This window comes from Vanacampus margaritifer, chromosome 1, assembly GCF_051991255.1.
Source record: "Vanacampus margaritifer isolate UIUO_Vmar chromosome 1, RoL_Vmar_1.0, whole genome shotgun sequence".
Lineage (NCBI taxonomy): Eukaryota > Metazoa > Chordata > Actinopteri > Syngnathiformes > Syngnathidae > Vanacampus > Vanacampus margaritifer.
Window position 1 is genome coordinate 28,689,731 of NC_135432.1, and position 27,738 is coordinate 28,717,468.

Genomic DNA, 27,738 nt, shown 5'->3' on the forward strand with positions numbered 1-27,738 from the left:
TAATCTTAGTTTCGTAAAAACACCACTTTCACTTTGAAACATGAACTGTAAAAATGTGGAATAAGAAGATAGCCACTGTATAAAGAGCAAAACACTGAGATTTAATAACAAGCTAAAATGGCTCTGGAGTGGTGCGTGAGTCAGCTTACAACTTCTGGTGTATACTCGTCTTGCTACTTTGATGTTTCCGAAGCTGAGCTCTTGCACACTATTCTGTCTTCTTGCATTTTGTCATGCATACAATACGGTGGTGGGTGGGTAACCTAAAGTTTAGTTCAACTGGAGGCAGATTATTCCCCAAAGTCTCATGCAACCTTTGGGATGTTTGTCTTTGGAGGTTTACAAAGTACATAACGCAGAGATTTACCTTTATTGAGCAAATTAAGGCACATTGTTTACATTAGAAAAACTTAATGAAACAAAAATGTAAAGAAAAAAAAGGGATCATACAGGTTAATAATTAATCTACCTTCTGTCATTTAGCGGAAGAGCATCTCCGAGGTGTCAAACATATGGCCCGCGGGCCGGATCAGGCCCTCAAAAGGGTTTAACCCACCCGCGAAGCGATTTTGTAAAGTAAAAAAAAAAAATTGTAATGTCGGACCAATTAATCAGCCGGCCACAATCAAAACATATTAATTCGTAATTTCACAAGCAGTCCTCAGATGAGCAATGTAACTTGTACACGGAATCATCCTGGATGTCATTATTTTACGCACAACTTGAAGTTACGGTTTGCTTAAAAAAATAAAAAATAATATAGACCGACATAAATGTGTTGAATATAACACAAATTCAATTAGCTTCTGGTAACACAAATACATATGACAAGGATTAATGTCCTTATAACTTTAACTGCACCACACAATGCATTCTGGGAACAATATACCATATTTTTCGCACTATAAATCACACTGGATTATAAGGCGCACCTTCAATGAATGGCCTCCAAAAAAAAATAAAAATAAAAACTGTTTTTATATATAAGGCGCACCGCATTATAAGGCGCACAGAATAGAAGCTACTGTAGTGGCTGGGGTTGCGTTAAGCATCCATTAGATCAGGGGTGCTCAAGTTTTCCATGTTTCTCTCTACTAACACATCTGATTCATGATCGGGATCGTTATCAGGCTTCTGCAAAGCTTGCTGATTAGCTGATCATTAGATTTAGCTGTGCTGCAGGAGGAAAACATGGAAAACAGGCTTAATAGGGGCTATCGAGGACCGAACTAGAGCACCCCTGCACTAGATGGAATTAACTTAACTAATATTGATCCACATATAAGGCACATCGGATTATAAGGCGAACTGTCGGTTTTTGAGAAAATTAAAGGCTTTTTGGTGCGCCTTATTGTGCGAAAAATACGGTATATGCAAAACAGGTAGATTTAACACGTCCGTAACTCATACAGAAAAAGTGTTGCCGCGTTCCATTTGCATTCGTTTTATTAATTTTTTTACAATATGATTACAGTTGAGCTCTGTAATTTAGGGCTGGCCCACAAATTGCGAAAATTTGCGTATAATTGACGGCAATTGTTTTTAGGTTCTATACCATTATTTTACCGATCCGGCCTACTTGGTAATATATTTTTCTTCATGCGGCCCCTGAACTAATATGAGTTTGACACCCCTTCTGCCTGTCGCTTTTGTCACTGGCATAGATAGATAAACATGGCTACATTACTCATATTGAATAATTCTACGGTAAATTAAGTGCAATTGAGTGACCCTAGAGCAGATAAGTGGTTCAGAGAATGAATGGATAATTTCCCACGACACACTAAATGGTTGGGAATCATTGCTGTGACTAAATAAAATATATAAAAGATATTGTGGTTTGTTCATGCCATTGCTGAGAATGCTGGTGGTGGAATGAAAGAGTTGCTGTTGGAAGCATTTTCCCTGCAGGTGTGCAGAGGAGAGGGCTCTGCGGACTCATGCAGTAAAGCAGCACTGCATGCTGACATGCATACAAGCCATTTTCTCATAGGAGTGCAATACAGCTGTTTTTGCTAACCTACTGACAGCAACCGATCAGAAAATTGGCAAGTAGCATGGAGCTGATTCCAAATATTAATGGGTGAGATTCAGCATGATTCAGCAATCTGCAGTTTATAAGGTCACTAAATAGTGATGCTAGTAAAACAGTAAGTGCATGTCACAGTGAAGAAGAATATGGCAAAAATAAATAAAGAAATATATCAATAAAAGAGGAAAAACTCCACACACTAAGCGGGTTCAAGTCCAGCCCGAGGCTGCTCAAAGTCATGTCCTCCTGCAGTGAGAAGAACAAAGTGCTGCACTGCTGCAGCAAAAAGCTGATGGCTCATACACGCTGATCTTCAAAATGCCGGCCGGGTGAAGCGCACTGGAGGAACAGAGTAGCTCAAGCTCATCCACTGACTCAATGTTGGACAATTTCACACTTACCGTGTTAGTCGGCATTCGCAGGCAACTTTGCTAAAGGCAAAGATTTGTAGACTAGTCAGTACATTGCAGGCTGGCAGGCTGGATTCAAATGGTCTCTTGGGTGAAATTAAAAAAATGAATGCAGAATAAGGACTGTGGAGCCTTCAGAGTCAAACAAACACCTTTGACTTCCAAAGCTTGGGCTTAGAACACTGCAGTGACAAGAGATAAAAGACAACAAAGTAAGCTAACGTTAACATGTGTTTGTTTGTTCATTTATTTATTTAGCTTCTGGCAACATAATCTCAAGAAAAACATTAAAGTACCTTACCTGCTTATGCCAAAGCAAAAGCATTATTATTGTGGAATTTGCCATATTGTACTGACCAGTTTAGATAGTCATGCTACTTTATTACCAGTCCAATGGCTTTCTTCCTCTTTGTGGCACGAGCACAAAAAATAAAATGAAATAAGAGAAGAAAACTCAAAATACACATGGAGTTTGCCTGACTTTGCTGCAGGCAGTATAAGTTAGTTCTGTTCCCACTCAGTGATGTTTTAAGTGTGAGTGCAAAGAGTTGTCGCGAAACGTTATGTGTGCCTTGTGAATGTCTGGCCATTAGTCCTGGGTGTAACATAACATGCCCCCCCCCCGCGCGCTTATGTGGGGTTTTCTACGGGTACTCCAGTTTCTCCCCAAATCCCCAAAAAGTGCACCGACATGAAAAAAAATTGAGTTGGCAAGACTTTACTGCACACTGAGAGATTAAGCACTGTAATGGAAAAACTGCAACCTTGTATTGATTGGGTTTTGGGGTTCTTCATACAATATACTGTTTTTTTTTGTTTTTTACTGAACTACAAAAACATGGTGCTATTGTCGAGAAAGAAGTGGATTGCCACAAAGAGAGGAATCAGGCAACAATAAATAACGGCGAGTATGTGGATAGATAACCTTGCCAGAAAGATGAATTCTCGCGGCATTTGTGAGTTCAAAAACATCTTGTACCGCTCCTGCTGATACGTTTGCAGCCAAACTTTTTTTGACCAGACCAATCAGGCGTTGTTTCAGCAGGATGAAACCAATGAGCGCCGATGGCGGGGGGAAACAAGCAAACCTAACAGACGAATGGACGCTGCAATTAATTATGTTCTCGCAGTATTACTCACCGTTTCCTTGTTAAATTTGAACAGCGAGAGGCGTTTTGTGCATTTTTATCTGGTCAAGATGTTCGTCCGCCTAGGCTCAACTCAAATTTTCCTTTTTGAATATATAGGGACCCAGGATTTAGCAGTTGTTTCTTCTGCTCATACGTTACCTCAGGTTTCCACATTTAGAGTCCACGTTCGTCTCCGAACACACACAAAGGTTTTGACTCGACGGAGTTTAATGTTGATCGACGTCTTTCGATCTGAGAAGATGGACGATTGAAACGTGTTCAGTCCAGATCTAATACCCTAAATAGAAAATGATCAATTATTACAAGAAGTGCAACAAGCAGATAAGCAATGGTAGCTATGAACAAGAGCAACCTAAAAGATAGTTGCCATTAAGTACATAATAAATAAATTGCTCTTATCAATTAAAGCTGGAGCCAAAAGCTCAAACTCATTTTGGAGGGGATCACTAGGACGATTCAAAATAGCATTAGCCTTGCTCAGGTCCTTTCTATTATCTGAGCCTGGCTTGTTGACTTCCTGATATTTTTCCAGCAATTTTGACAAGACTTCAGAGACGATTCTACTTGCCCTCAAAACTACTAAAAAGTTTAGTCAGGTTCGGCCATGTTGCATAGTTGGCATTATAGCTTCATCAGTTCTCTATGTGGATTGTGATTGGTTGGCGAATATAAAGTCAGCTAGAGATAGGCTCCAGCTAACCTGTGACCCTGAACAGGGTAAGTAGTAACCTATATAAAATGAATGGTTAAATTGAGTTTATCCAGACCCAAAATGGGTTGTGGGTTGGGTGTGGGTGGGGGGATTTCGGTCACTTTTTTTTTTTTTTGAGTGATGGGTCAGAGTGTAATCAAGTAAGGAACACATTTTCTCTGTAATGTTAGATGAATTCCAAATTCACATTTTCGTCCATTTGACTTTAGAGATTCCACTGTAGTTGATTTTTTTCATCTTATTCCACTTTTAAGTTTGCGGCTCATGGCACTTCAGTCCTGATTGTGCGAAGAAGGTTAGTCACAATGTGCACAGTCATGGTTGAATTAGTTTTTATTCATTTTTTTTTTTTATTAGAGCTTTTAAGAATACGAAAGCTTCCTGTGCACATCGCAGGTGACACTCTGCGGTGAGATTTGAGTTCACTCTCTTATAGGATGCAAGGAGGCCTGTTTCGGGTGAGTATCACTCTCAGAGGTTTTTGCAGAATGACGACGAGAGCCAAAAGGGCTTGCAGAGGAGGACCGAGAGGAGGAGGAAGAGAGTGAGAGAGAGAGAGAGAGAGAGAGAGAGAGAGAGAGAGTAGGTTGACCCTGGAGGTTGCAGTCCCCTTTAAAAGTCCCATCCCGCTTGGATACGCAGAGCTCATGCAGGATCTGCTGCGGCAGTAGGGGAACACTGCTGAGCTGTGCACTTTAGGCAGCCAGCAAGCGTGCAGAGGAGAGGGAGGAGAGGAGGAGGGGGGGGGGTGTTCACAGGAGGAGGAGGAGGAGAGAAGGAGAGAGAGTGCAAACAATGTCATTTTGTCCAGGAGGTAATGCTGCAGTCAACTTTGCAGCACCATGAAGACACATCATCACACGAAAAGGCTCACCGAAGTTTTCCTGCTCCTTCGCCGATGATGCAGCCCGACACTCGTCTGCAGGTAGACATTTCCTTCTTCTTGTTTGCTACCTACTTACATCTCCTTGTTCATCATGCACTTTTGAAACCGGTCTTGCAAGCAGCTGATCTAAGTGCAGAGTACGCGCATGCCTACCATCGCATCACTTTCCGCCTCTGCACCACCAGGCTGTAGTCAGCCAGATGGCTCGTCTGTTCTCTCGTCCATGTTTAACAGACGGTACCGGCTTCAAATAGCAGCCAACGTGCCTGCTGAGAGGGCTCCCCTTCTTCGAAAGAAGCACTGAAAAGATAACCAGTTGTGACATGTGAGAGAACAATCCATGTTGTCTACTTTTTGAAGGTTTAGATTTGATAGTTTGCGCTGCTAAGAAGGATGCATGAGTGCTTAAAAGGCCGGTCAGAGAGTGACACTACAGCATCCTGCATGGGACAGTTGTGGGAGTTGTGGTGCAGGTATGAAGTTTAGCGCTATACAACTACTTTTCTTTAGCGACAGCTCACTTTATGCTTGTAAGGAAAGTAATCATGTATTGGATTTGACTATAGATAACTATAAAGACTATAAAGGTCTTCAAAATGGATACGTCTTTTGATCCACTATATAAGCTGTTCTCCAAGATATCCTGAATGCTCATGTATGACATTTCCAGAGAGGCAAAATTTGCAACACGGAGCTTTTTTGTGTGTCCTGCCAGCTCAGTATGTTGTTCGACTCTGCTCTGAGTTCACATCAGGTAACTGTGCTAAGACCTTGGGAAGAGTCGTCAGGCGGCTCTTTGCCAAACTCACACCTCCACAGAGATGTCTCCTTACTGCAGTGGGATGACATGAGTGAGGAAGGGGTAGGGAAAAAAAGCTAACTTAAGTATAAAAAAAAAAAAAGACGGCCCAACGCCACATCCGGTGCGCCTGACATCGTCTAGGAACATCTGCAGTTCTCCTTGTTCATACTTCCTGCAGCGACAACTGCAAAGGAAATCTGCCGCACTCACCTGATGTTCCTTGCACCCCCCCCCCCCCCGCACCCTCCCCCTTTCTCTCCATCTCTACTTTCTAGTGTCTCTCTCAGAGGTACAGTAGCCCAGCACAGTGCCTTACCGGCATGCTTTGCAACCTTACAATTCCCCTCCATTCACTGCTTCACTCACCCCCCCTCCCCTCCTGAAAAAGTATGCAGCACATGCACTCATCATCACCATCCTCCTCCTTGAGCAATTTGCCTGACTGAAGAAGAAAGGAGGGAGAGAGCAGCAGTGCAGCAATCCTGCAATGCCCTACAGCATCAGCTGACTTCCTGCAGTGCTGACACACACACACACACACACACACACACACACACACGCACGCAATGCAGGTAGACTACCTCACTTGAAATGGGATCTTGCTCGAGTTTGGAGACAAGAGCTACACACACACACACACTTCTACACCCCCCAACCACCCCACCTTGGGATGGTGCATTGTCCCATTCCAGCACTCCAGTTGCGATGATGTAATCAATGCAGCAAGCTTTGAACTTGCTGGGCTCCGGGTCCTTTCTCCTTGGGCGCACCCCCCCCCCCCCCCCCCCCCTCCTTCCCCCAACCTGCAATGTCCCATCAAGGGAGTTAAATAAATAATAACAATACCAAGAGAGATTTCCTGTCATGCTCGTCCATATTTTACCCAAGTGCAAACAGTTTTATGCTTTACATTTCGGAGCAACTGTGTGAGAGAAGTCCGAATTCTGGCAGTGCAGTGTTGCATCGCTGGCTCAAATAAATGAAAACCAGCCTGCAGACCAATGCATCCTCTTTTTTTTAAACATCTATTCCATTTGCTGTCAGGATGGAAAAAAACAAACCACTGTGCGGTGCCAAAAGTGCTTTCTGGGCACAAGATCAGTGACTTGGCTCCCCCAATGATAAGGTCATCAGTCTGCTGCCTGATGCAGTGGAGAGAAACGCGCACTGCCGCTTCCAGGATGCTCAGGCAGCCAGACTGAGAGCATATTGTAGCAGGTGAGTTTTGCTGAGCTGGTTCTTGCCGCTGCAACTGGAATCTGCCTAGTGATCAACTTCCACTACAGCAGTGATGAACTGGCTTCACCCTTCCTCTGAGGAGGAGGGGGGGGGGGGCATGTGTACGCAAGCAGCATAACAGCACTGCATAATTAGCCCTCACGGGCGTTGATGAATCTGCACATCTGATCAAGGTTTTGTGTGTCAGTAGGAAAAAAGCATGCGAGGCACATTTGGACACATCCGTATAATCCATATCTGTCATTGACTAAGCTCTCATTGTAATCAGGGGCCTTGTCAGAAATTCCTGTATTGTACGATGCTATATGATGAATTAACATAGTGGCTCATTACAGCTTTAATGGGCTATTCATTTGGCAGTATGTTAAAGAGCAAGTAAGAGTGTTGGCAAATAAATTATAGCACTATAACTAAATCAAGATTTTATAGGTCACTCATAGCAAGACTAACTTAAAAAACATTAAAATTACATTTTTAATGATATCAAGTATAAATTAAAGTGAGACATGTGATGCTCATTTGAATTTGAGTTACCAAATAGGGTTCCATGCACTAAAAAGGCCTACAAAAAGGCCCACATTTTAGTTAAAGTTTGTAAGTGTATTTTTTATTTTTATTGGTTGATTTGGTTTCAAGTGGAAACGACAAGAATGTTAAGAGATGTTGTTAAAACAAATTGCTTTTTGTGTATTTTTAAAAAAAAAATTGACAAGAAAGTTCCACATCCAAATGGATTCACTCTTTATCAATATAGGCAGTAATATTGCCTAGTCTCCGACTCTCAAAATTGTCCAATAAGTGATAAGAATGATCTTCAAAACAACAATGAAGTTCGTTGGACTAATTGTCAGTAATTTTTTTAAGGTTTCCAGAAAAACAAAAACAGAAAACCCCTCAAGAGTCCAGTTGCTTCAATTTAACCTTTCCTGACTGAGAACCAACACAAAGACAAAGCATTTAAAACATTAGTTTCATTGATATTGTGATAAGTTAAAAATGACCTGGGAAGATGTGCGATTAGGCTAGCTTGTTTTTCATGAATCTCTCTCAACACAACACGTTGAGATTTTGATACCTTCATGTGTTATTTCCAAGTAGAAAAAGATACCAATTCAACAAATAAATCACTTTACCGCATTTGGCCAGGGTGTGAACCATTTCATGTATATATATTTATATTACTTTTACAATTAAAGGCTAGCACCAGAAAGTGTTTTTACTTGCTGGCCATAAAAGAAAGAAGAAAAAAGGTCCGCCCACAGGCAAACAAGAATTCTGTTTTATAGCCTAAAGCTCATAATAACAAAACAACAACAATAATCATAATAATAATATCTGTAACATGTCATCCAACACCTCATACCTTTTTGTTAAGACATGAAAAACAGGCTGCCAATCATCTTAATGTCCGGTGCAGCAACAAAAGTGTTCAAACTTTGCATGCAAACCAAATCAAGCAGGCTGAGTCATGCCGGGCCTTTTGGACTAACCCCCCTCTCTCACAGCTCTGCTCCTCCCCTTCTGGTCTAGGAGCAGCCTCGTGCACCCGGCCGGCTGCTGCTGCGCAGGAACATGCCTTGACTTGTTGCAGTGGCCAAGCGGAGCAGAGACAGAGTGGCAAACGAGAAGCTTTTGGCCAAAGCACTGCAGAACACCTCTGGACAACCATTGGCTGCTACCAAACGTGGACTCAGGAGCTCCTTTACTGGCTTGGGTGAGTGATTTAAAGTGCCTGACGTATAATGTTACGGCCCTCTTGTGAATATCTGGGTTAAATGTTATTGCTGAAAGGAGCGAAGCATACGAGCCGAAAGTCTTTGTGATCCGAGTTGGAAACGGGACGCTAAAAAGTTCTCCCTTTCACTTCAGCAAAGAAGATGTAAGTCGATCGCTGCAGGTAAATCTTGATTTGTGGTGCTGTTATGTTGTGAAAGCGTCCGCGTCATCAAGCAGCGTCCTGACGCCAAGATGACACCATGGTTACATGCTGTTCATGCACCTTTTGACATGGTTCAATTTCCATCAGCAGGTACAATTTCTAGTACAAGGTAGTTTCGAGCATGCTGAGCCGATACCGCATGGCGACATAAATCACTACTGGTCGCTCAGTGGTTCGGCAGATTTGTCATTGCCGCAACATTTTGCTCTGGCCACTGCAGTATTATACGCCACAGTCTCGACTTTGCTGCAGCGGTCAATTTTCTTGCTGCCCTTGTGTCATCCAAATTCCAGAGACTTTTGTCATCCAGCGCTACTGTTGTTCGTTAGCAATGTCTGAACTGACTGATATGTTCCACTTGCATCACTGGACCTAGCAGGCACCCGTAGAGCGCCGTATTTCAAAATCTAATTCTAATTTGTACATACTACAATGCAGACATAAATCAGGACAAAGAAAATGATCTGAGTCCAGACGGCCCATACTATATTTCTGCACACAATCACAAACGTTTACTGATTAGATTCAGTCCTATTTCTTAAGTAAAAATATTGATGACACAACAACTTCTCATGTTCAGGGCTAGCACGCTATGAGAATATGACAATCAATAATTAACAGAATGCATTGTGACACTGGTAAATAAATACAAATGAAACCAACTTATTTCCAATAGACTGCCCTTTACGCGCACAAAAAAAAAGAGTGTGACAACGGCCATAACCAAGGATTCACAGTCAAGAGAAACAAATGTATTATAGAAGCGTCCTGAGGCTAAGATGTGTGAATTGTGTGTAGTATTGTACAAGAACACGGCACTGCAGTAAATACTGATGTCATTGTTAGCCATAAGGTGATTAGATTTGTGGAATGGGATTGGATGAGGGAGCATGACTGTTGTTAGCCAACAATGGAACAACTAAGTAACTTGCAGTGTAGGGATTAGCTTTAACATAATAGGCAAAGTGCCAAATATATGTTTCAATAGGTAGTCCTGGTCCAGATAAAAACTTAAAACTGCGTTAATTAGGGAAGTGCGATAATGCTGTTTTCAACCGATACGATAAACCAATCATTTAGAAAGTGCCGATGTCGATAACCGATAAGTAAGCCGATAATTGTTTGCAAAATTAACTTGAAAACAAATATACTTTTGAGTCCTACTATAAGTCTAACATGTACAAATACATTGAAACATTGCGTAAAGCACCATTAAGCTGAATTTTATTGATATCTCTATTTTAAAAGACAACTACTAACTCATTTTGAGTTTGCAAAAAACAAAACAGTCACGTTTTTAAAAAATGAACAAAAAACTGTGCGTTGTGGAATTTTCAGTAGTTAGGCGAGGAAAAAAATTGTCTGGAAAACAATTTGTCTTTTGGGTTTCTCTATATTTGAAGCTTCAAATATATACAAGTCTTACAGAGCAGTCTACAAGAAGTGATCTGCGAGAGTGTGCGCAGTAAATTATCATGGGAAGATTTTTATGCAGCCTGGTTAGATTTGGGAGGATAAAGGGAGGGTCAGCTAGACAGGAAAGCAAATCAGTCTGTTCCAAGCAGGCTTTTATCAGTCAAGGTCACTTCGATATTGCTTCATGTACAAGTGAAAAGCCCGTTGGTAAAGAAACTACAGTATAAACTAACAGGACAATAAAGAAAGCCCACACTGGAAACTGCCATGTCGCCATGATGCACCTTCTGTGAACACGAGGTTGCGCACATTATGACGTCACAAATATACGATACTACCATAGGAGAGGGGAGGGGTTGAGGAGTTGGGCACAACCACAACAGATGGACCAACGTGGCATGTCTATTATTATCGGCTGATTTCTTTATTATCTGGTTTCATCTGTATGACGTCAAATTGGTCGATAATTGCCGATAATTATCGGCCACCGAAGTTATCCTGCATCCCTAGCGTTAATCATACATCTCACAAGCATCACATTGTCTGTGTCTCCCCAAGCAAAGCTCCTTTTCCGTTGATCCGTAGTCATTGTAGGGACTTTGAGAGGTGGAGGTCAGCATGTGCACTTTGAGCGCATATGCAGTAATCTGCAGTGCACTGTGTATTCTGACACCTTAATCAGGAGCAGACCATTGACTTTTTCAGGAAATGCGTGCGTTGCGGTGAAATTCTCTGTGGGATCAGACTACATTGAATAACCTTGACTACTTACGAGGACATCAATCGCTATGTTTACATGCGCAGTTTAGTTCACACACTATAGCACGAGTAAGATGTTAAATCGCATCAATGCGTTATTCCAGTACACACAAATATGAAATTGCCATTGCAATACGCATCCCGATACACTGCCAACGATGGGAAAGAGAGAGAAAGCATATGAATGTCAGAGACTTGTGAGATCTTGATGGGATTTCGTCACACAACAGGGATGAATTTATCAAATATTATTATCGGACACAAATGTCTCCGTAAAACCAGCGGGTGCTATGGAGATTTAATTCCCATTTTAAACCATCCAACCTCAGGCTATTTAGCCTGTTTTGAGGGGGCGGTCCTGTCTCATGAGAATGAGTTTCCATTCGCCCAATCAGTCTACTGTGGAAACATTGCAAAATACATCCATCCATCAATTTTCTGTACCGCTTATCAGCATTTGTTAAAAGGAAAACCAGGGGCGGAGCAAAGGTTATTATAGTTGACGAAAACTAAATTGTTAATAAAAATAAAAACAAACAAACAAACAAAAACAACATTTTACGTTTTTAACCCTTTGATGCACGAATTATAATAACCTACTTTTTTTTTTTTTTACATTCATTCAAAGCAACTTTTGAATAGCTGTCCATTGTAGTGACTGCTATTCTGGAAATGGTTAAAACTAGCTAAAATTAACATAAATTACAGTGAAAATGCTCTTCATTTTCATCTATGTCAATGAATATTATACATTAGCTTTCGGACTTCATTTTAAAGGAGCATTGTGGACTTGGTCACTTTTTTACTCGCAACTGCCACCTCTGGCCTAAAGTGTAACTGCAACCTCTGTGTAAAGTTCACGCATAGAGCCACTAACAAAAACTAAACTAAAATGAAAGATTTTCAGAAAAACGAAAACAAATAGAAACTAATTAACTCAGTCTAAAAACTAATTAAAACTAACTATATTTTAAAAAAACAACAACGTCAAAACGAAATAAAAACTAACCATAATGAACAATCCCAAATGATTATAACCCTGGGCCTGATCAAGAAAACGGCTTCTATTTGCGGAAGCGTGTGAAAGTGTGTGGGGGAAAATAAGTGAGAGCTCATAAAGGCAAGGAGACAACCCATGGGTAACAGTTATTTTCCACATCCCCGGTATATACGCATGGAAGGCAAATTGTTGGCCTCCTCTGATAATATAGACGGCGTTATGCTCCCTTTGTACTGTTTTTCTTCTTCTCCAGTTTAAATGAAATCCTGGTGCTATTCAAAGTGAAATGTACAACGGCAGCTGCTGCATCTGTTCCCTTGAATTTGCTGAATGTCTTCACTGCGTACATGCTGCAATAGCTCAACTTCTCACCACAACAACTAAAACGTGGCTCAACTATTCAAATTTGATTAATTTCAGTCTGGTCTCAATCAGACTAACCCAATAATTACACAGGGTTCTACATTAACAGTGGTCCGATGGCCCGTCTGGCCACCCCAATGTTTACTGACAAATTTCATGAAATCAAAATGTTCTTGCTTTTTAAAAATATTTATAATAATAATAATATAATATATTTATATTTAATATTCTATACTTAAGAGTTTTATCCACTTAGATGCATCAATCATCATTGATCTTTTTCTCTTTTTTTTTTTTTTTTTTACCATGCAGCACATATTTTTTGTACGTTAGGTTTAATTCTCCTATAAGGAATGGCTTCAACAAGATACAAAGCCCGAAAAATGTCAGATGTTAAATAGTCAGTTCAATTTTACAAGGCAAAAAAATATTGAAACTTACTGAAAAATGTAACTTAAACTTATCATAATATATGTATATCATGAATATACGGGGCCAGGCAGGGCCACTATACAACATGGCCCTTGTGGGGCCCTTGTAAACGAATGTGTCCCCAAGGACCAGTCCTGCGGAACACGAAAGCTTGAAAATGCCTGACGAGATGTGCAGTTTATCAGACGCGCGCACAGAAGTTGTCAAGCAATCACAGCTTTGCCTTTCTCAAAGTCACACATTAAGCTTATGCTGTCCAACACTTCCGGCTTTCAAGGACAAAAGATGTATTCACTTCTTGATATAGCCTACAAACTGGTGCCAATTTAATGAGACAATCAGTGTTATACTTAACCTGTCAGTGGTTCTAATGTTATGGCTTGTCGTTGTTTATGCATGATTGGGAATGGAAATATGAAGTTCTGCTGATGGGAACTGGGACTATAAGCACCGAGCTGCACCACAGAGCATTACTTAAATGTCACACAGACACAAGTGGGCCTTCTTTTTATTAGGTGGTAGCAGTCCGTGAATAAAAGGAGACTCCTGTATTAGTGCACCTTCACTCCAAAATACATATTTGCATAACTACAATTAATAATGAAATGCAAATTTTGTTAAATATTGTAAATGAGGTCTATAACATGATCACTTCTGAATGAATTGGGTACCAGCTATACTATGAACAACTAAAGAGTTTTTGTCATTGACACAAATGTGATGGAAGTCGAGTCGAAGTTGATTAATCGTTGACGTGATTGATATTTTTTTTTCAGCGCAGTATAGTGGCCGCCAACCGTTTTTGCGACACAAACCTGTTTCATGTAAGGACAGACTTCGATGGACCAGCAGAGAAACGAATAAAAACACATGATTAAAAGGTTCAACTCACTCATCACACTGAATGTAGTTATCATAATTAGTGGGAGTCCCGCGTGTGCTCTCTTTAATGTCCAAGACAGGACATCATAGCCAGGCTAAAAAAATAATAATAAAAAAAAGCATTTCACTTTTTTACTGTTTCTATTTAACTTGCACTTTTATTGTATTTGATTATGGACATGTATATTTTGTCATGCAACTAGTCTCATTTTTGGTCAAATATTTTCACACACTTGTATCATTCCGCTACAAGTGTTACACTGACGTTAATGTCGTTAAGTTGTTAAGTTTTACGATGAATAAAGTTCACATTAGCACACAGTAGTTATCCGTACATTACTGGACATACACATTTTGGTGAGGAGCTTTACTTTGCGACACATGCCGCCAGCCCCACTTTTATGAATCTTTGAAGACTAGTGGCGATCGGATTAGCTCGTGTGGCTAACCGCTATGCTAATCTACAATACTCACAGGCCTATGTACATATAAAAAAATAAAAATAATTGTTGCCTTGTTTGACGGACTTTAATTTTAACACGGGGCAAATTGAAAGCTTGGCCGATTGAAAGAATGAATGAATGAAGAATAATCGATTTCAAGCTTTAAACGTCGATGTAAAATTATTTTCCCCATATTTTTGTTAGAAACTCATCTTCTTCAAATGGAGACTGAGGGCTAAGCGACATGGCCTGAAATTCATATCACGGTATTTTTAACATTTTGTTTATTATACTTATTACTATTCTTCCTGGGGTCCACTCACAATTATTACAAAACCTCAACAATGACAATTAGTACATTTTCAAAGCACAAACAATTTAACATCAGCGCAACTCGAGTCACATTACAACTTTCAAGATAACAAGTAAAAACAGAAGTGTTAAACAAAAACAAGACAAGTGAATAATAACTATAGCTACATTCATGTAGCAGAATTTCACCTCTCATCACAGATTTTGAAAGATTTGTTTTCAAGCAGGCAACATGGCTGCTCATTGACATTATTTGAGGAGGTAACATGTTCCAATCTGGCTCGGTATATAAAGTATTTTTAAGTGCATTAGTTCTTGGAAAAGGCCAAGAAGCATAAATGTAATGTCTTTGCACGGGTATGCAGGGTCTCGGGAGGTTAAATTAATTGAATCCCTTTCACAGCAAGTCTAAAAATCATTATGGAGGTATTTCTGAATGGGTTCTTTCAATGTGAAAGGTGAATATTTTCTGTTAAAACGGTCAGAAACTGTTCAATCTTCTTTGCGTTTTTTAATTTAAAAAAAATTACATGGTCACATGAACTCGTGTTTTTTCTTTCATGTATGGAAATCAATTGACCAAATTAAAAACATAGCTCCTTATAGAAAAGCAATTTTTTAAGAGTAATTTTGAGACCCAATATTGTGTAGAACTCAAAACTCAGTATTTCTTGGTGCAAAATAATGCAAATAACATTGCTGCTGATATTCTAAATATTTAATACAATATACTTTTGACCTTATAAATTCCTCATCGTGGCCGAACTCCAATTCTTTTTTCTTTTTTTTTTGAACGTGTGCTAACTAAGTAGCTGTTGTCTTTAGATACTTATTAATTGCAGAGCTGGGCACTTCGGTTAATCGTCAATTCCCGTCAATGACGACACCCACCTATAGCGGCGTGTTTCCACATATTCGGCGAATGCTTTATGATGCGAAACCTCACAAAAATACGTGGAATGACTGTACTCACCCCAACGACAGACATAAGTTAGTTTTAGTTAGTTTCAGTATTAGTTATAGTAAAAAGAAAAAGAAAAAAAAGTGTATTACTTGTGCGCAATATTTTAAAACCACCATGGGAGTGACGTCATCTGAAGGTGCTTTTCCATTGGCTGCTGCTAGATGACATCACTTTCGTGTGACACACTTTCAAATTTCCTTATTCCAGTTAAAATTAAAATAAATCTACTAAAATCACTTTTAAAATCATCCCCAAAGGCTCGTGCATTAACTTAATTACCAAAGACTAAAACAAAGGACATTTTTGCTATAATTATAGTTAGTTTTAGTTGGATTTGTAAACATAAAATGTAGTTTCCGTTAGTTTTAGTTTTTTTTAAAAGCATTTTCGTTTTTAATTTATTTTGTTAACGCAATTGTTTTTTATTTTATTTTAGTTTTAGGGTTTTCTAAAATAATAACATAACCTTGGTATTACATGACTAGCATTAAGGCTCTGACTGATGAGCTTAGGACTTTCAAATACTGTAAATAGTAAAAGTATTCAATATCATCTCTTCAACCTTACCAATTGTCATAAACGAAACAAGGAGGCAGCAAGCTGGCGGTGTACTCAAATCAGATACACAACTGGTAAGACTCATATCATGGAGCGGTTACACATACAACTTAGCTTAGTATTGTTTTCCCAGGAAGTCTTATATGAAAGAATACATCAACTCTGAGCAGATGCCTTATTATTGCATTGTACGCCGGGAGGATGCGTTTAAAGCAGGTTGGCATCAATTCAGTCATACATGACCAACACCTTGCGCAACTAACTGTTTCTGATGTAAGATGAGGTGAAAATTGTCCGAGGACCAGTCAAAGCGTGACCAGTTACACAACCAGAGACAGATCATATGATAGCTGAGTCTCGACGCTTATTTAAGCCGTATTTGCTCTCTTCCCTCATCTCATTGTCCTTACAGCGGACGACCGCAGCGCGCTCTTTCGTGTCCACGTCCTGTCAGCAAGCGGAGTCCGCAGGGAGAGGACCATATAGAATGGTCCGGCGGCCAAAAATAGCACTGCGGAGATCGCGAGGAGACTTTTAACTGATATCTCTTTGGTAAACAACACTCAAGCATTTGCTTTACATGAGGATAGCAGAAAGACCAACACACACACCACTACAAATCGAGGTAAATCAATCAGAGCGTTTTGATGCAAAATCATGAGTCATGACACAATTTCTATTCTTGGATTTGTGTGTGTGTGTGTTTGCTCAAGTTGTGTAAACTCAAAGTGATGCTGCACACCAGGCAAGAGGAAGTGGGGATCAAGAATCTATTTGAGAATATGCTTTCGGTCACTTTGAGCAGCCATGTGTACACTCATCAGTTATATAAGCCACGGTTGTCCAGAAGGATGCATTTTAGCATTCATTGATTTTTTGTTTCTTTTTTAAAAAGGGCAACGTTACATACACTGTGTCTGTTTTCACAGGGAACACTGATCATCTTCTTCTTCTCTTCGAGAGCTCATCAGACCTAAAAAGGGCAATGGTTCAAGATGCTACACTGGAGGAGGACGGTGGCACTCAGGATCAGCTGGCGGGAGGTGGCTTACGGCTGCTGTGGGTGTTTCTCTGGCAGTGTCTTAGCTGGTTGTTGTAAGGAGTGAGAACGAAGCAATCAGCAAGAATACTGCCGCAGAAATTCTTTGCAATAAGAGTCCTCAGCACCGCCGTTGACGAATGGAGGGGAAAACCTTAAGCTGCCTTGTATCGACCATCCAACTAAGGTGTAAGTTGACACGTGATAGACAGTCTAACTAATAAACGTCTGAGTGATGACAAACTGATCAATGCTTATTCAAGATTCTGTTGGATAAAGGTCTCACGTTGTAGTAAAAAAAAAAAAAAAATCCTCTGCTGCCATCTGGTGGCTAAAACAAACATCCAGCATGAAACCAAAATGTTTATTTGCTGACTTAAGTTTGTGTGCCTGACATCAATTTTCACAATGAATGCAAGTTATTTCAGTTGTGAGGTTTGAATTTGCAATTTTTTTTAATTTATTTTTTTTGCTGATTATCTCAGCAGCCTCAATATGTACACTTCATAAATCTAATGAGACCAACACAAGAGCTGTATTTTCAAATTGGCTTTTACAAAATTAAAACTGTAATCCTCAGTTATGATTGGCTCAATCGCAGAAATGTTAAATTAACACACTCCCCATTGCTGTGGTTGTACCTTTTAGTAGTGTATAACTGTACTGCATCTTAAGGTTTTCTTAATTATTTACATGAGAGTAAAACAACAACAACAACAACAAAAAATAGCTTAGCCTCATTATGATGACTGTACACCATTGCAAAATGCAATCAACAATAAAACCATCTATCCAACCATTTTTGGAACTATTAACACATTAAATCAATGCCTCAGTGTCAATCACAATTGAGCATTATTATCTTGGTAAAGACTGATTATTTGATACAGCTCTTGTATTGGATATCATATGGTGCAAGTGGTCATGTATAGTGGTTGGTCAGCGTACAGTTAATTGCTCATTAATCATATGTGGTTATGTATTTTATTCTAATAACAGAATGAAATGAATAAAATATTATATAATATATAATCTGTTTTGTGTGTTGAATAACTGTTGTACAGTAATGCATTTTGTACACTTTTAAATTATTTTATTTTTTTACAATAAGATCCAGATAAGAGAATAATGTGTTGATTAAGGGTAGAAAAAGCACACTTGATTTGTAGCAACATTATTATTACAACTACCATGAAGAGTGAGTGGTTTGGCGGGGGCAACTCTTCAATGACAATTCAGATGTTTGTCCCTGGAAAGAAAGGCAATCCTAAAAACGTTTTGTTTTTATTTGTTCATTTTTTTCTTTCGGACAATCATAGACAATTTACAACATTCACTTTTCACATACAATTATACCCGAAAAGAAAAAGGGCTGACGGGATGAGGCCGAATCTTATTCATTCATGTTCCCATAATGCAACAGGACGCAGATAATCAAAGTGGTATATTCGTCACATATAGTTGTGTGAATGCGTCCTACCTCTATCAAGGTCAGGAAGCAAATGATAGATGTTGAATAAAGTTTTAAAAATGAAATAAATAATAAAGTAAATCCCCCCACTTCTTTGGGGGGGGGGGGCAGGACTACAGGGCTTTGGTGTTTTTCCACACTTTTGTAGGAGAATTTCGTTTTGGGATTATCGTTGCTACGTAACCATTTTAAATCCAGGGTTCAAACCCTGGAGCCCAAAATAGCCTCGAGTGTGCCACTGACCGTCTGACTGTGATCTCAGCTAGAAGAGGAAGAGGAAGAGTAAGAAGGAAGGAGAGGAAGAACTAGTAGTGGTGGGTGGGAATGAAGGTGAGAAAGAGCACGACAGAGCAGTAGAAGTTAGGCTGCGTTGTGTAGCGAACGTGCAGCGCGTTTAGTGAAGAGGAAAAGGAGAAAATTACGACGATGGCAGCACACAACCAGACAGTTGTGTACTTGTCCGAGCAGGTGGTAGTGTTGTGTTCGTGCGCCATGTCGTTTGTGGGCTCGTCGCTTATCATCGTCACTTACATTAGTTTGGCGGATTTGAGAACCACTCCGCGCAAACTGCTCCTCTTCCTCTCGGTGGCCGACTGGCTCTCCGCGGTCTCGTACGCCTTCGGAGTGTGGAGAGTGTTCGACTCCGACTCGCCGGACTGCGTCGCCCAAGGAGCGATATCCACCTTCGCCAACACCAGCTCCTTTTTTTGGACCGTGGCCATCGCCGTCTACTTGTATGTGCTCATCGTACAGTCGAGCCAGAGGGCTGCTGACAGCCTGGTGCTCTTTTTCCACCTGGTCAGGTAGGTCCCATCATAAACAAATTACTACTTTCTCTTTAAGACGCCCCGATGCATCTTGGGATATATGAACTAACTACTACTACTAGGCAGAGGTGGAAAAAATACTCATACTGTACTAAATAAAAAAGTACTGAGCAAAAAAAATTAATATATATAATAATAATAATAATAATTATTAAGTACTAAAAAAAAAAATTAATAATGAACATCTCTGCAGACAAAAATATTTCCCTCATTTATTGATTTGCATAGTTCTCAAGAAAGGGAAAAAACACTGCATACTATCAAAACATGTTCCCATAGCTTTGCTAACTTTATGAATTGACGGGGCTGGGGGGAAAAAACTACCTATTATAACAACAACAAAAAGTACAGGATCTTGATTATCCCCTTTTTGTCGTAAATGCTTTCTGGTTCCAATTACAAGAGAGATGTCCTTTTGTGGCAAACTATACACACATTTGATCATTCAGGCTAGGACTGCAATTAATCAAAATTCAATTACCATTTCAATTATTACACTCCACAATTACAAAATCAGCATAATCGTCAAAAAAAAGATTTTTAATATTAATTTTGAGTTGTTTGAGTTGTTTAAATTTATACTTTTGCACCTTTTTATTTTAATTTTAAAATTACTAATTTAATAAATGTTGTTCCATCCAAAAGGAACCTGCATATTTATAGTGTTTAAAATAATTGTATTTGGCTTAATAATAAAAAGTTATCGTCCTAATCGTGATTTCAATTATTACCAAAATAATTGTGATTAATATTTTCTTCATAATCGAGCAGCCCTAATTGAGGCTATAACGTGTAAAACTTTACTGATGAGCTGCCTGTGAATATAGCCTACTGTAAGAAGAGGAAGCGCCTTCATTGTGGTTTATAAATTAAGATAAGTCAACAATTGCGAGCATCACAAGCACATGTTTAAGTCAACAATTGTTAGCATCACAATCACATGTTCACCCGGTGGTGCGCTCACCAAAGCATCTGCAGTGATCATTATACCAAAGTTTGTTTTTGCAAATTCTTAGGCGGGCCATTGCATTTGGGGTTTCACAACAGAGCTATTCATCCACTTCTATGAGCAGCACACAGCCTTGCCCTCGGCAAGGTACTAATTATAAACAATCTGTCATTCTGACACGAAAATACATGTATTTTTAGCTGATAGAGACAAAAGATTGGAACATTTAGTTACATTTGACCTATTTATAACAACTACCACACTGTATGTATGAACCAGGAGCCTGAAGTTAAAGTATTTCCGTGGTGTTGCATTTAATTGCTCAGAGAACCCATACTGCATCTAAAAATGGAAAGAAAGAAACAATCTTAAAGTGATGATGTCATTGTCCAACACTTCTCTTCTCAATGCTACTGTGTCCAGCTGGGGGGTTCCTCTGGCCATCACAGTTGCAGCCGTGTGCCTCAACAAAATTGGCTACACTGCATCAGAGGTGTCAGTGGGCTGGTGCTGGGTCAGAATCCACACCCCTGACCGTGTCCTGTGGATGTTGCTGACTGGAAAGATCTGGGAATTCTTCGCCTACCTCACCCTCCCCGTCCTCTACATCCTCATCAAGAGACACATCCACACGGCGGTGAGGACCCAAGGAGAAGCTCAACATTGTACTGTAATGTTACACAGGGTTGCATGGTCCACTGGGACTACACTTTTTTTTTTCAATACCTTGCCGTAAAAAAGACCACATATTTTTAGTACCGGCTAGTGAACATTCCTCCAAATAAGTGGCTAATGTACTGTACTTGCTTGAAGATGTTTAGTAGGGGTGGGAATCTTTGAATGTCTCACGATTCGATTCCGATTTTTGGGCCTGCGATTCGATTCAGAATCGATTTTCGATTAGGAACGATTTTTGCTTCAAAATGATTTGATTGACAATGATTTTTGCTTCAATCTATAGATGTGCAAAGAATTGTAATGATCGACTCCAGTCTGACTCGCTAATGCTAATTAGCGCGCTACCCGCGGCACTTTTATCACTCAAAAGAACGGCTCCACGCTGAAAAAAAACAAACTAACTTTTATTGGAATAACTTGATCGTGACTTTTTCCTTCTACTCTCTAATGTGGCTACAATTTAACAGTGTATTAGACCGCGTGGAACCACACTGCCCCACAGTGGCCAAACCGGGTACAACATGAACAGCGCTCCAAATAAAGGCACACACAGACAAAGGCAAGACAGTATAAAATAATTTAAATAAAATCAATTTGGGGACATTTAAAATCGATTCTGAATCGTCCTAAATGAGAATCAAATTTTTTTGGGCATACCCCTAGTGTTTAGTCACTCTTGTAAAATATGTACTGTAGCCAGACCAGGATTTATGTATGAATGGACTGTCAATTAGCCCCTTGCGGATCAAGAGATGAAGAGAGCAGCCATCTTGCATTGCCACTATTAGTGACAACTTTTGTAACTGTTATTATTAGTAGTATTTTTAGTAGTACTTGTAGTAGTAGTATTTGGCTGAAATTATTCACTAGGATCCCTTGAATGGACGAATGAGAGCATGTCAAAGAGCGAACGTCACCGTTTGCATCGACCATTCAGATTATATTCTCTCAATATAGTGAATTGTGACTCAGAGGCTAGGTTTACATTTCGCAGCAAATTTTTTCCTGATGGGCTTTGCTTTCACTTGATTGTTGATGCGTCTGACAATATGCAGACAAATCATTGAGTAGCACCTGGCGATATACCCCATAAGAGAAAATTAAAAATATTTTTGTTAGTAGCGCTTCTCCCAGACTTTTGGTACAACCGTATGTTATAGGTACACTTTAAAAACAGTTGGGTCAAAAAAACAACAACTATGGGTCAAAAATGGACTGATCCTGTACTTGGGTCAATTTAACCCAGACTTTCTGGGTTGTTTTATACAAAATGACCCAATTTTTTTTGACCCAAGTAAAAGATCTTGTTTTCCACTAAAAGACACATTTTGTGAATCAAAGTTGGATCAAATTGACCCATAAAGTGGATTTTTTTTTAATCCATAATTGGGTTACTTTTGACCCAAATGTTTTTAGAGTGTAGTATTTTTGCCATAAAGGCATAAAATAATGTGAAAACGCCATGGAGAAATCAATCTATTCAAGTTAGGCGGGCTTACTAAGATGGCCGTCAGTGGCTTCACTTGTCCTAGCGGCGAGTAAGCAGCATTGTCAATCCATTCATATATAAGTCTGCACTATGGGAGACTGTAGGATACTTTTATTCAGCTTTCAGGGCCCAGACACACAAAAACAGCAAAGCAGGAAAATGATCTAATCCACAATATGCTACACATTGTACAATGTATTTAAGCGCCAACGTGTCTAAAAATACAAGGATTTTGAAGTTCCATCTATGATTTCACGATTATTTTAGGTTGTTATTGTTGTATCATTTTGGTATCAGGGTACTTTATGCTGGTATAGTATTGAAGTTTTGTTATTGTGACCATACCACCGGTAATTAATTTCTTGGCCTATTGTTACTACAACGCAGCATGCAGCCCTTTCCGAGTACCGTCCCCTCTTGGCCAATAGGACGCCATCGAACTCCTTCTCCTCCACGGCGGACATGAAGCTGACTCTCATCCCTCTTATCTTCATCACGTTACGCATTTGGAGCACAATCCGCTTCATCCTGTTGCTGGTTGGATCTCCGGCGAGACAGAACCCTGTGCTGGTGATGCTACATGTGAGTGGAGATGACGTTTCAATGATTCTGTTGTCATACGGACATGGTTTACTGCTCAGTTGCATGTTGGCATGTTCTGTTCTCTTTTAGCGACAATTTGCCACTTCCTTTTCCGTTAAATTAGCTTAGATGTTCACAATTTTCTTTGTGACTTAAGCAGAAGTGTGAGCTGTCACTCCACTGCCCTGCTAAAAATAAGTAAAAAAACGGCGTAATTGACACCGCCCTAAAATGTTTAGAATTCACTCTATTAACAATTTCAACAGTAAACATACTACAAACTGTGATCCCAAATCCGTTTAGTATCATCACATAAAAATGAAAGGGTTAAAGATGATTTGATTTAGAACAAAATGTACCATAAAAATACCAATCAACACAAGGTATGATGTAATACAAGCCAGTGAATGTCACAAAGTGCTACATGGGCTCAAAAAAGAATCAGTGCTAATGTGAAATTCAGTTGGATTTAACTTTAAAGTGCATTTAAACTTATGAAAGGTTGTTTTAGAAACTTTTTGTTCACATTTCAATTGAATTATTTATGTATTTTTTTTCTATACATTTAAGCATAGCGTTAACGCTTGACTGCCAAAAACGTTTAATGACGTATGCTAAAATCCTAATGAATGCCGCCAAAAACGTCAATTGACGTCAACTATGTTTTTTTTCTCAATGAGCAGTGCAACGTCTTGTGCAGCGTCTTGTGCAACACTGCCTTGTCATTAGGGTTGTAAAATCCCAAAACAGCCACTAACTATGGCCAGCAGATGGCAGCATTGTATCTCTTTTCAATGGGCTCCCGGTGTATGGAATTACAATGAAACATGATGTTTTCAAGGATGACGTGAATGATCAAAGCCTTTGTCACATTAAAACTAATTCACAGAGCGTCACTAAACAAAAAATATTAGTGTCAAAGTCACTGTTGTGCAGCAAATGTATCTTTTCACAAAAAGCTTATCTTTTCAATTTTCTCTCAATGTCACTCAAATGACCTATTTTCAAATGGTAATTACTAAAGAACGGAATAAGGTAGAAACATATCTTTTTTTCTAATGAAAGAATGGAATGCGATTTTCCATTTGGTACCCACCATGTATATGTAGTCAAAACACACAATATTCAGTTTGCCTTGAAAGATAAGTTAAAATACTCTAAATCGGCTGGCGTTGTCGGGGTTGTTTTTTGGATAACGTTTGGCAGTCAAAGAGTTAATATTCAAACGGAGCATATTCGCTCCATGGCACACCGAGCGATGTGCTCAAAAAGGAATGATTTATTCAATTTAAATGTTATGACCAAAGAAAAATCCAGACTTTCTGCTACTAAAGATGTTTTTGTTGTCTGTCTTTTGTGATGTCACAACAGGGTATTGGCAACACGTCGCAGGGAGCAGCCAACTGCATCATGTTTGTGTTTTTTACCGCGCCAGTCCGCACGCGCCTCTTGGCTTCGCTTTGCTGCTGCCGTGCGGGCACATTAGCGCGGCAGCAAGCGCAGGACGACACTCGCGGGTTGCCACCAGGACTTCCCACCTCAAATCAGAGAGAGGTAGACTTAACGAGTGACACCCACATTGGCAGGTGATGCTTGACTGCGCAGAAGGTGGACTTACTTCAACAGGTGTGTGTGAAATCCTATGTTGGGAAATTTACGGTTACCAGCACATGTGGCGTCGTAAAAAGCATCTCACCTTAAGTTGGAAGGAATTTATCAGGTACCTCGTGGACTCAATTTATCGAGTTCATTACACACAAGATTCATAGTCATTTTTCGTCAAGTATTTGTGGGGATGAAAAATATGCTCTTGGCTACGTCGTAGAAATAAACAGGATTACCATTCTGTGCCTTCATTGTCACTGTCATCGAATTTAATCGCGAGCGTCGTGTATCATGTTTTGAAAGAAAGCTGCACCAATAAACTCACTCAATGATGTCACACTATAGTCATCGTTCCTTTGTGTTGCCAAACAATAGGCACTGAGAACAACTAAATTAGATTATAGCCTCCAAAGCGGAACAGAATTTGATGTGTGATGTTGGTTGGCTTACAATTTATTTAAAAAAATATATATTATTATATTATATTTACAATACAGGCAGTGTTTGAAGGAACATTTTACCAACACAGTACCCTGCTATTCACGAATTCACCTATTGGTGTGTTTCATCTGTTTTTAGCAGCAGTTTATCCTGGGTTGCCTTTTGAGATTACAGAGAGTCTTTGCGGCATGTTTTTGACTTTGCATGCACACTTACAGCCCCCCCCCCCCCCCCAGAAATGCAAGTAAATAACTATAATATGACAACTGATTTAAGAATATATATATATATATATAATTTAAAAATCAGTTAAAGAGCTTCTACATAAATAAACTTCTACAGTCATATAATGCCAAACATTTATTTGAGCAGATTGACCCCATAAAAAAAAAAAGCATCACACGTTTAACCGCAGGAAAACACTTAAATTTGCCACCTAACCTAATTTTATTTTTGTACTTAATGATCCCATATTGTTAAACTTTTTTTACAATAACTGTTTCAATTGAAATGGTACTGTTTCGATAAGCATGATGCCTAAGTCAGATGACTTTTCCACTGATGTCACTGTCAGTGATGTGCATTACAAAACCTGCCGGTTCTTGCCTTATGATGTGTTGCAACATGGTGTTTGATGCGTCACAAAAAATAAGCGCTGCTGTCATCATGCTCAGGATGTGTGACCGATCATCACATGTCGTCCTTCCTCCTTGACACCAGAGCCTTTCTTTACCTTGGAGCTTCACTTCTCCTTTGACCCCTGCTGATTGTTGCTCATGTATGTTAGCACGACAGTGTGGACTTTAAATCCATTGAACCCACGAGCCTGTAGAACAACTAAAATAGCCACTTTTTGTGAAGCGTTGCAGTGTTGATATTTGACTTTACTTAAAACATAAAGCATAAAGTGGACATTTGTGGTGACAGTAATAATTCAAAGACGTGACGACCTATGCTCCTCTTCCAATCTCTTCCTCCCTCAATGGAATTCCTGGTACGAGATGCTAGCTAGCATGTGAACAGAGGCACGAAGACCTGTTCCAGGAATTTGCAATTGGAGAAATTGGATGAAGCTCCCTGCTTAGCTAGATGAACAAATATACATTATAAGTAGTAAATAAATATTTAATTGATGTACAAGTAGATGCTGGACTTACATACAACAAAATGAATCACTAATATAAACAGTGCATATAGCTAGCGCAGGATGCTAAGATCTCACATCTTAGTGCTCCTTTTTGACAAACGGTGCACACAGATGTGGCTACAATACATAACAGCAGATTTGTAAGATCCAAATAAAAACCCATTAGAGTTACATAATGCCAAAAATAATGGAACAAAAACAGGAAGACGAAACCTACCAAAATAAATGAATGACAATTAATGCACACAGCCGTCAGGACATGACACCTTGCGATCACATTTCTACTTGGATGCCCGAGAAAATAAGGAAGTAAGGACAGTTAATGCTGATGAGGTTTTTTTTTTTTTGTCCTTGAGGGCCATCATGTACTGTATTGTGCAGGGACGCATCCATTGTGTCAGCTTTGAGACTTGGCTGACATTGAAGGAGCTCCAACGTGTGCAAACACTGTATGAAGGGATTTTAGTCAGCTGGCTTGCCGCCCACTTAATTCATTAAAAATAAACGATGAACACACCAAATACGGTGATACCATTTATTTTCTGTCGAGGCATATTTTCCCCCCCAAATAAGATGTGGCAACCTACAGCCATTATAAGCTTCACCTCATATCACCAAATTATTATGCCAAATACCTTTAGTCCTTCCCCAAAAGACTGGTGTTTAAAAAGAAAGGTCAAAGTTCATGTAGTCAACACTGTTTTTACAGAGTTGTTTGTAAGGCAAAATTATGGGTATTCAAAGTGAAAGTGAACCCTTTACTAAATCCCTCAAAAGGAAACAGAACTACATGGCCACCTTACTAAAACAATGGTTTAAGTATTTATTACTGAATATATTATATTTATTCATAATTTCATTTCAGGAGTAGAATTGCATGATCTGTTACGAGGATGCAGTTGATTTTCACAGAGGAGAGGATTTACGCAAAAAAAAAAAAAAAAAGCCTTTGGCCAGTATTTTAGAAAGGCGAACGTCTCAGACAATAAGCATCTTTTTTTTGATTTTTTTATTATGATGATTACATTGACCTGTGATTGACTAGTCCTGGGTGAACCCACCTTTCGAGTAAACTCAGCTGGAATAGGCTCCAGCTCACCTGCAACCTAATGACAAATGCTATAGAAAATAGATGGATGGATACTCGTGATGATGATGATGATGATGATGATAATAAGTAGAAAGTTGCAAAAGTAAAACAAAAAATGTA

The 27,738-nt window shown here is 39.4% G+C and overlaps 2 protein-coding genes across 3 annotated transcripts; both read left to right on the top strand.

Moving 5' to 3' along the window:
* The first annotated feature begins 5,097 nt into the window (after positions 1-5,097).
* On the top strand, positions 5,098-18,360 carry LOC144059114 (uncharacterized). 2 transcript variants are annotated; one of them, XM_077577995.1, is made up of 3 exons: positions 5,098-5,230; positions 8,738-8,946; positions 17,230-18,360. In XM_077577995.1, the coding sequence occupies exons 1-3, from the start codon at positions 5,123-5,125 to the stop codon at positions 17,237-17,239; spliced, it is 327 nt and encodes a 108-aa protein (XP_077434121.1). In that variant the 5' UTR covers positions 5,098-5,122; the 3' UTR covers positions 17,240-18,360. The 2 variants fall into 2 exon arrangements, 1 of the variants encoding a protein (XP_077434121.1); XR_013295567.1 differs by having other exon boundaries at positions 5,102-5,230; positions 8,763-8,946.
* Positions 18,361-18,802: 442 nt separating this feature from the next.
* On the top strand, positions 18,803-25,277 carry gpr157 (G protein-coupled receptor 157). Its single transcript, XM_077554779.1, has 4 exons — positions 18,803-19,613; positions 21,010-21,223; positions 23,141-23,335; positions 24,707-25,277. The coding sequence occupies exons 1-4, from the start codon at positions 19,237-19,239 to the stop codon at positions 24,923-24,925; spliced, it is 1,005 nt and encodes a 334-aa protein (XP_077410905.1). The 5' UTR covers positions 18,803-19,236; the 3' UTR covers positions 24,926-25,277.
* Positions 25,278-27,738: the final 2,461 nt, after the last annotated feature.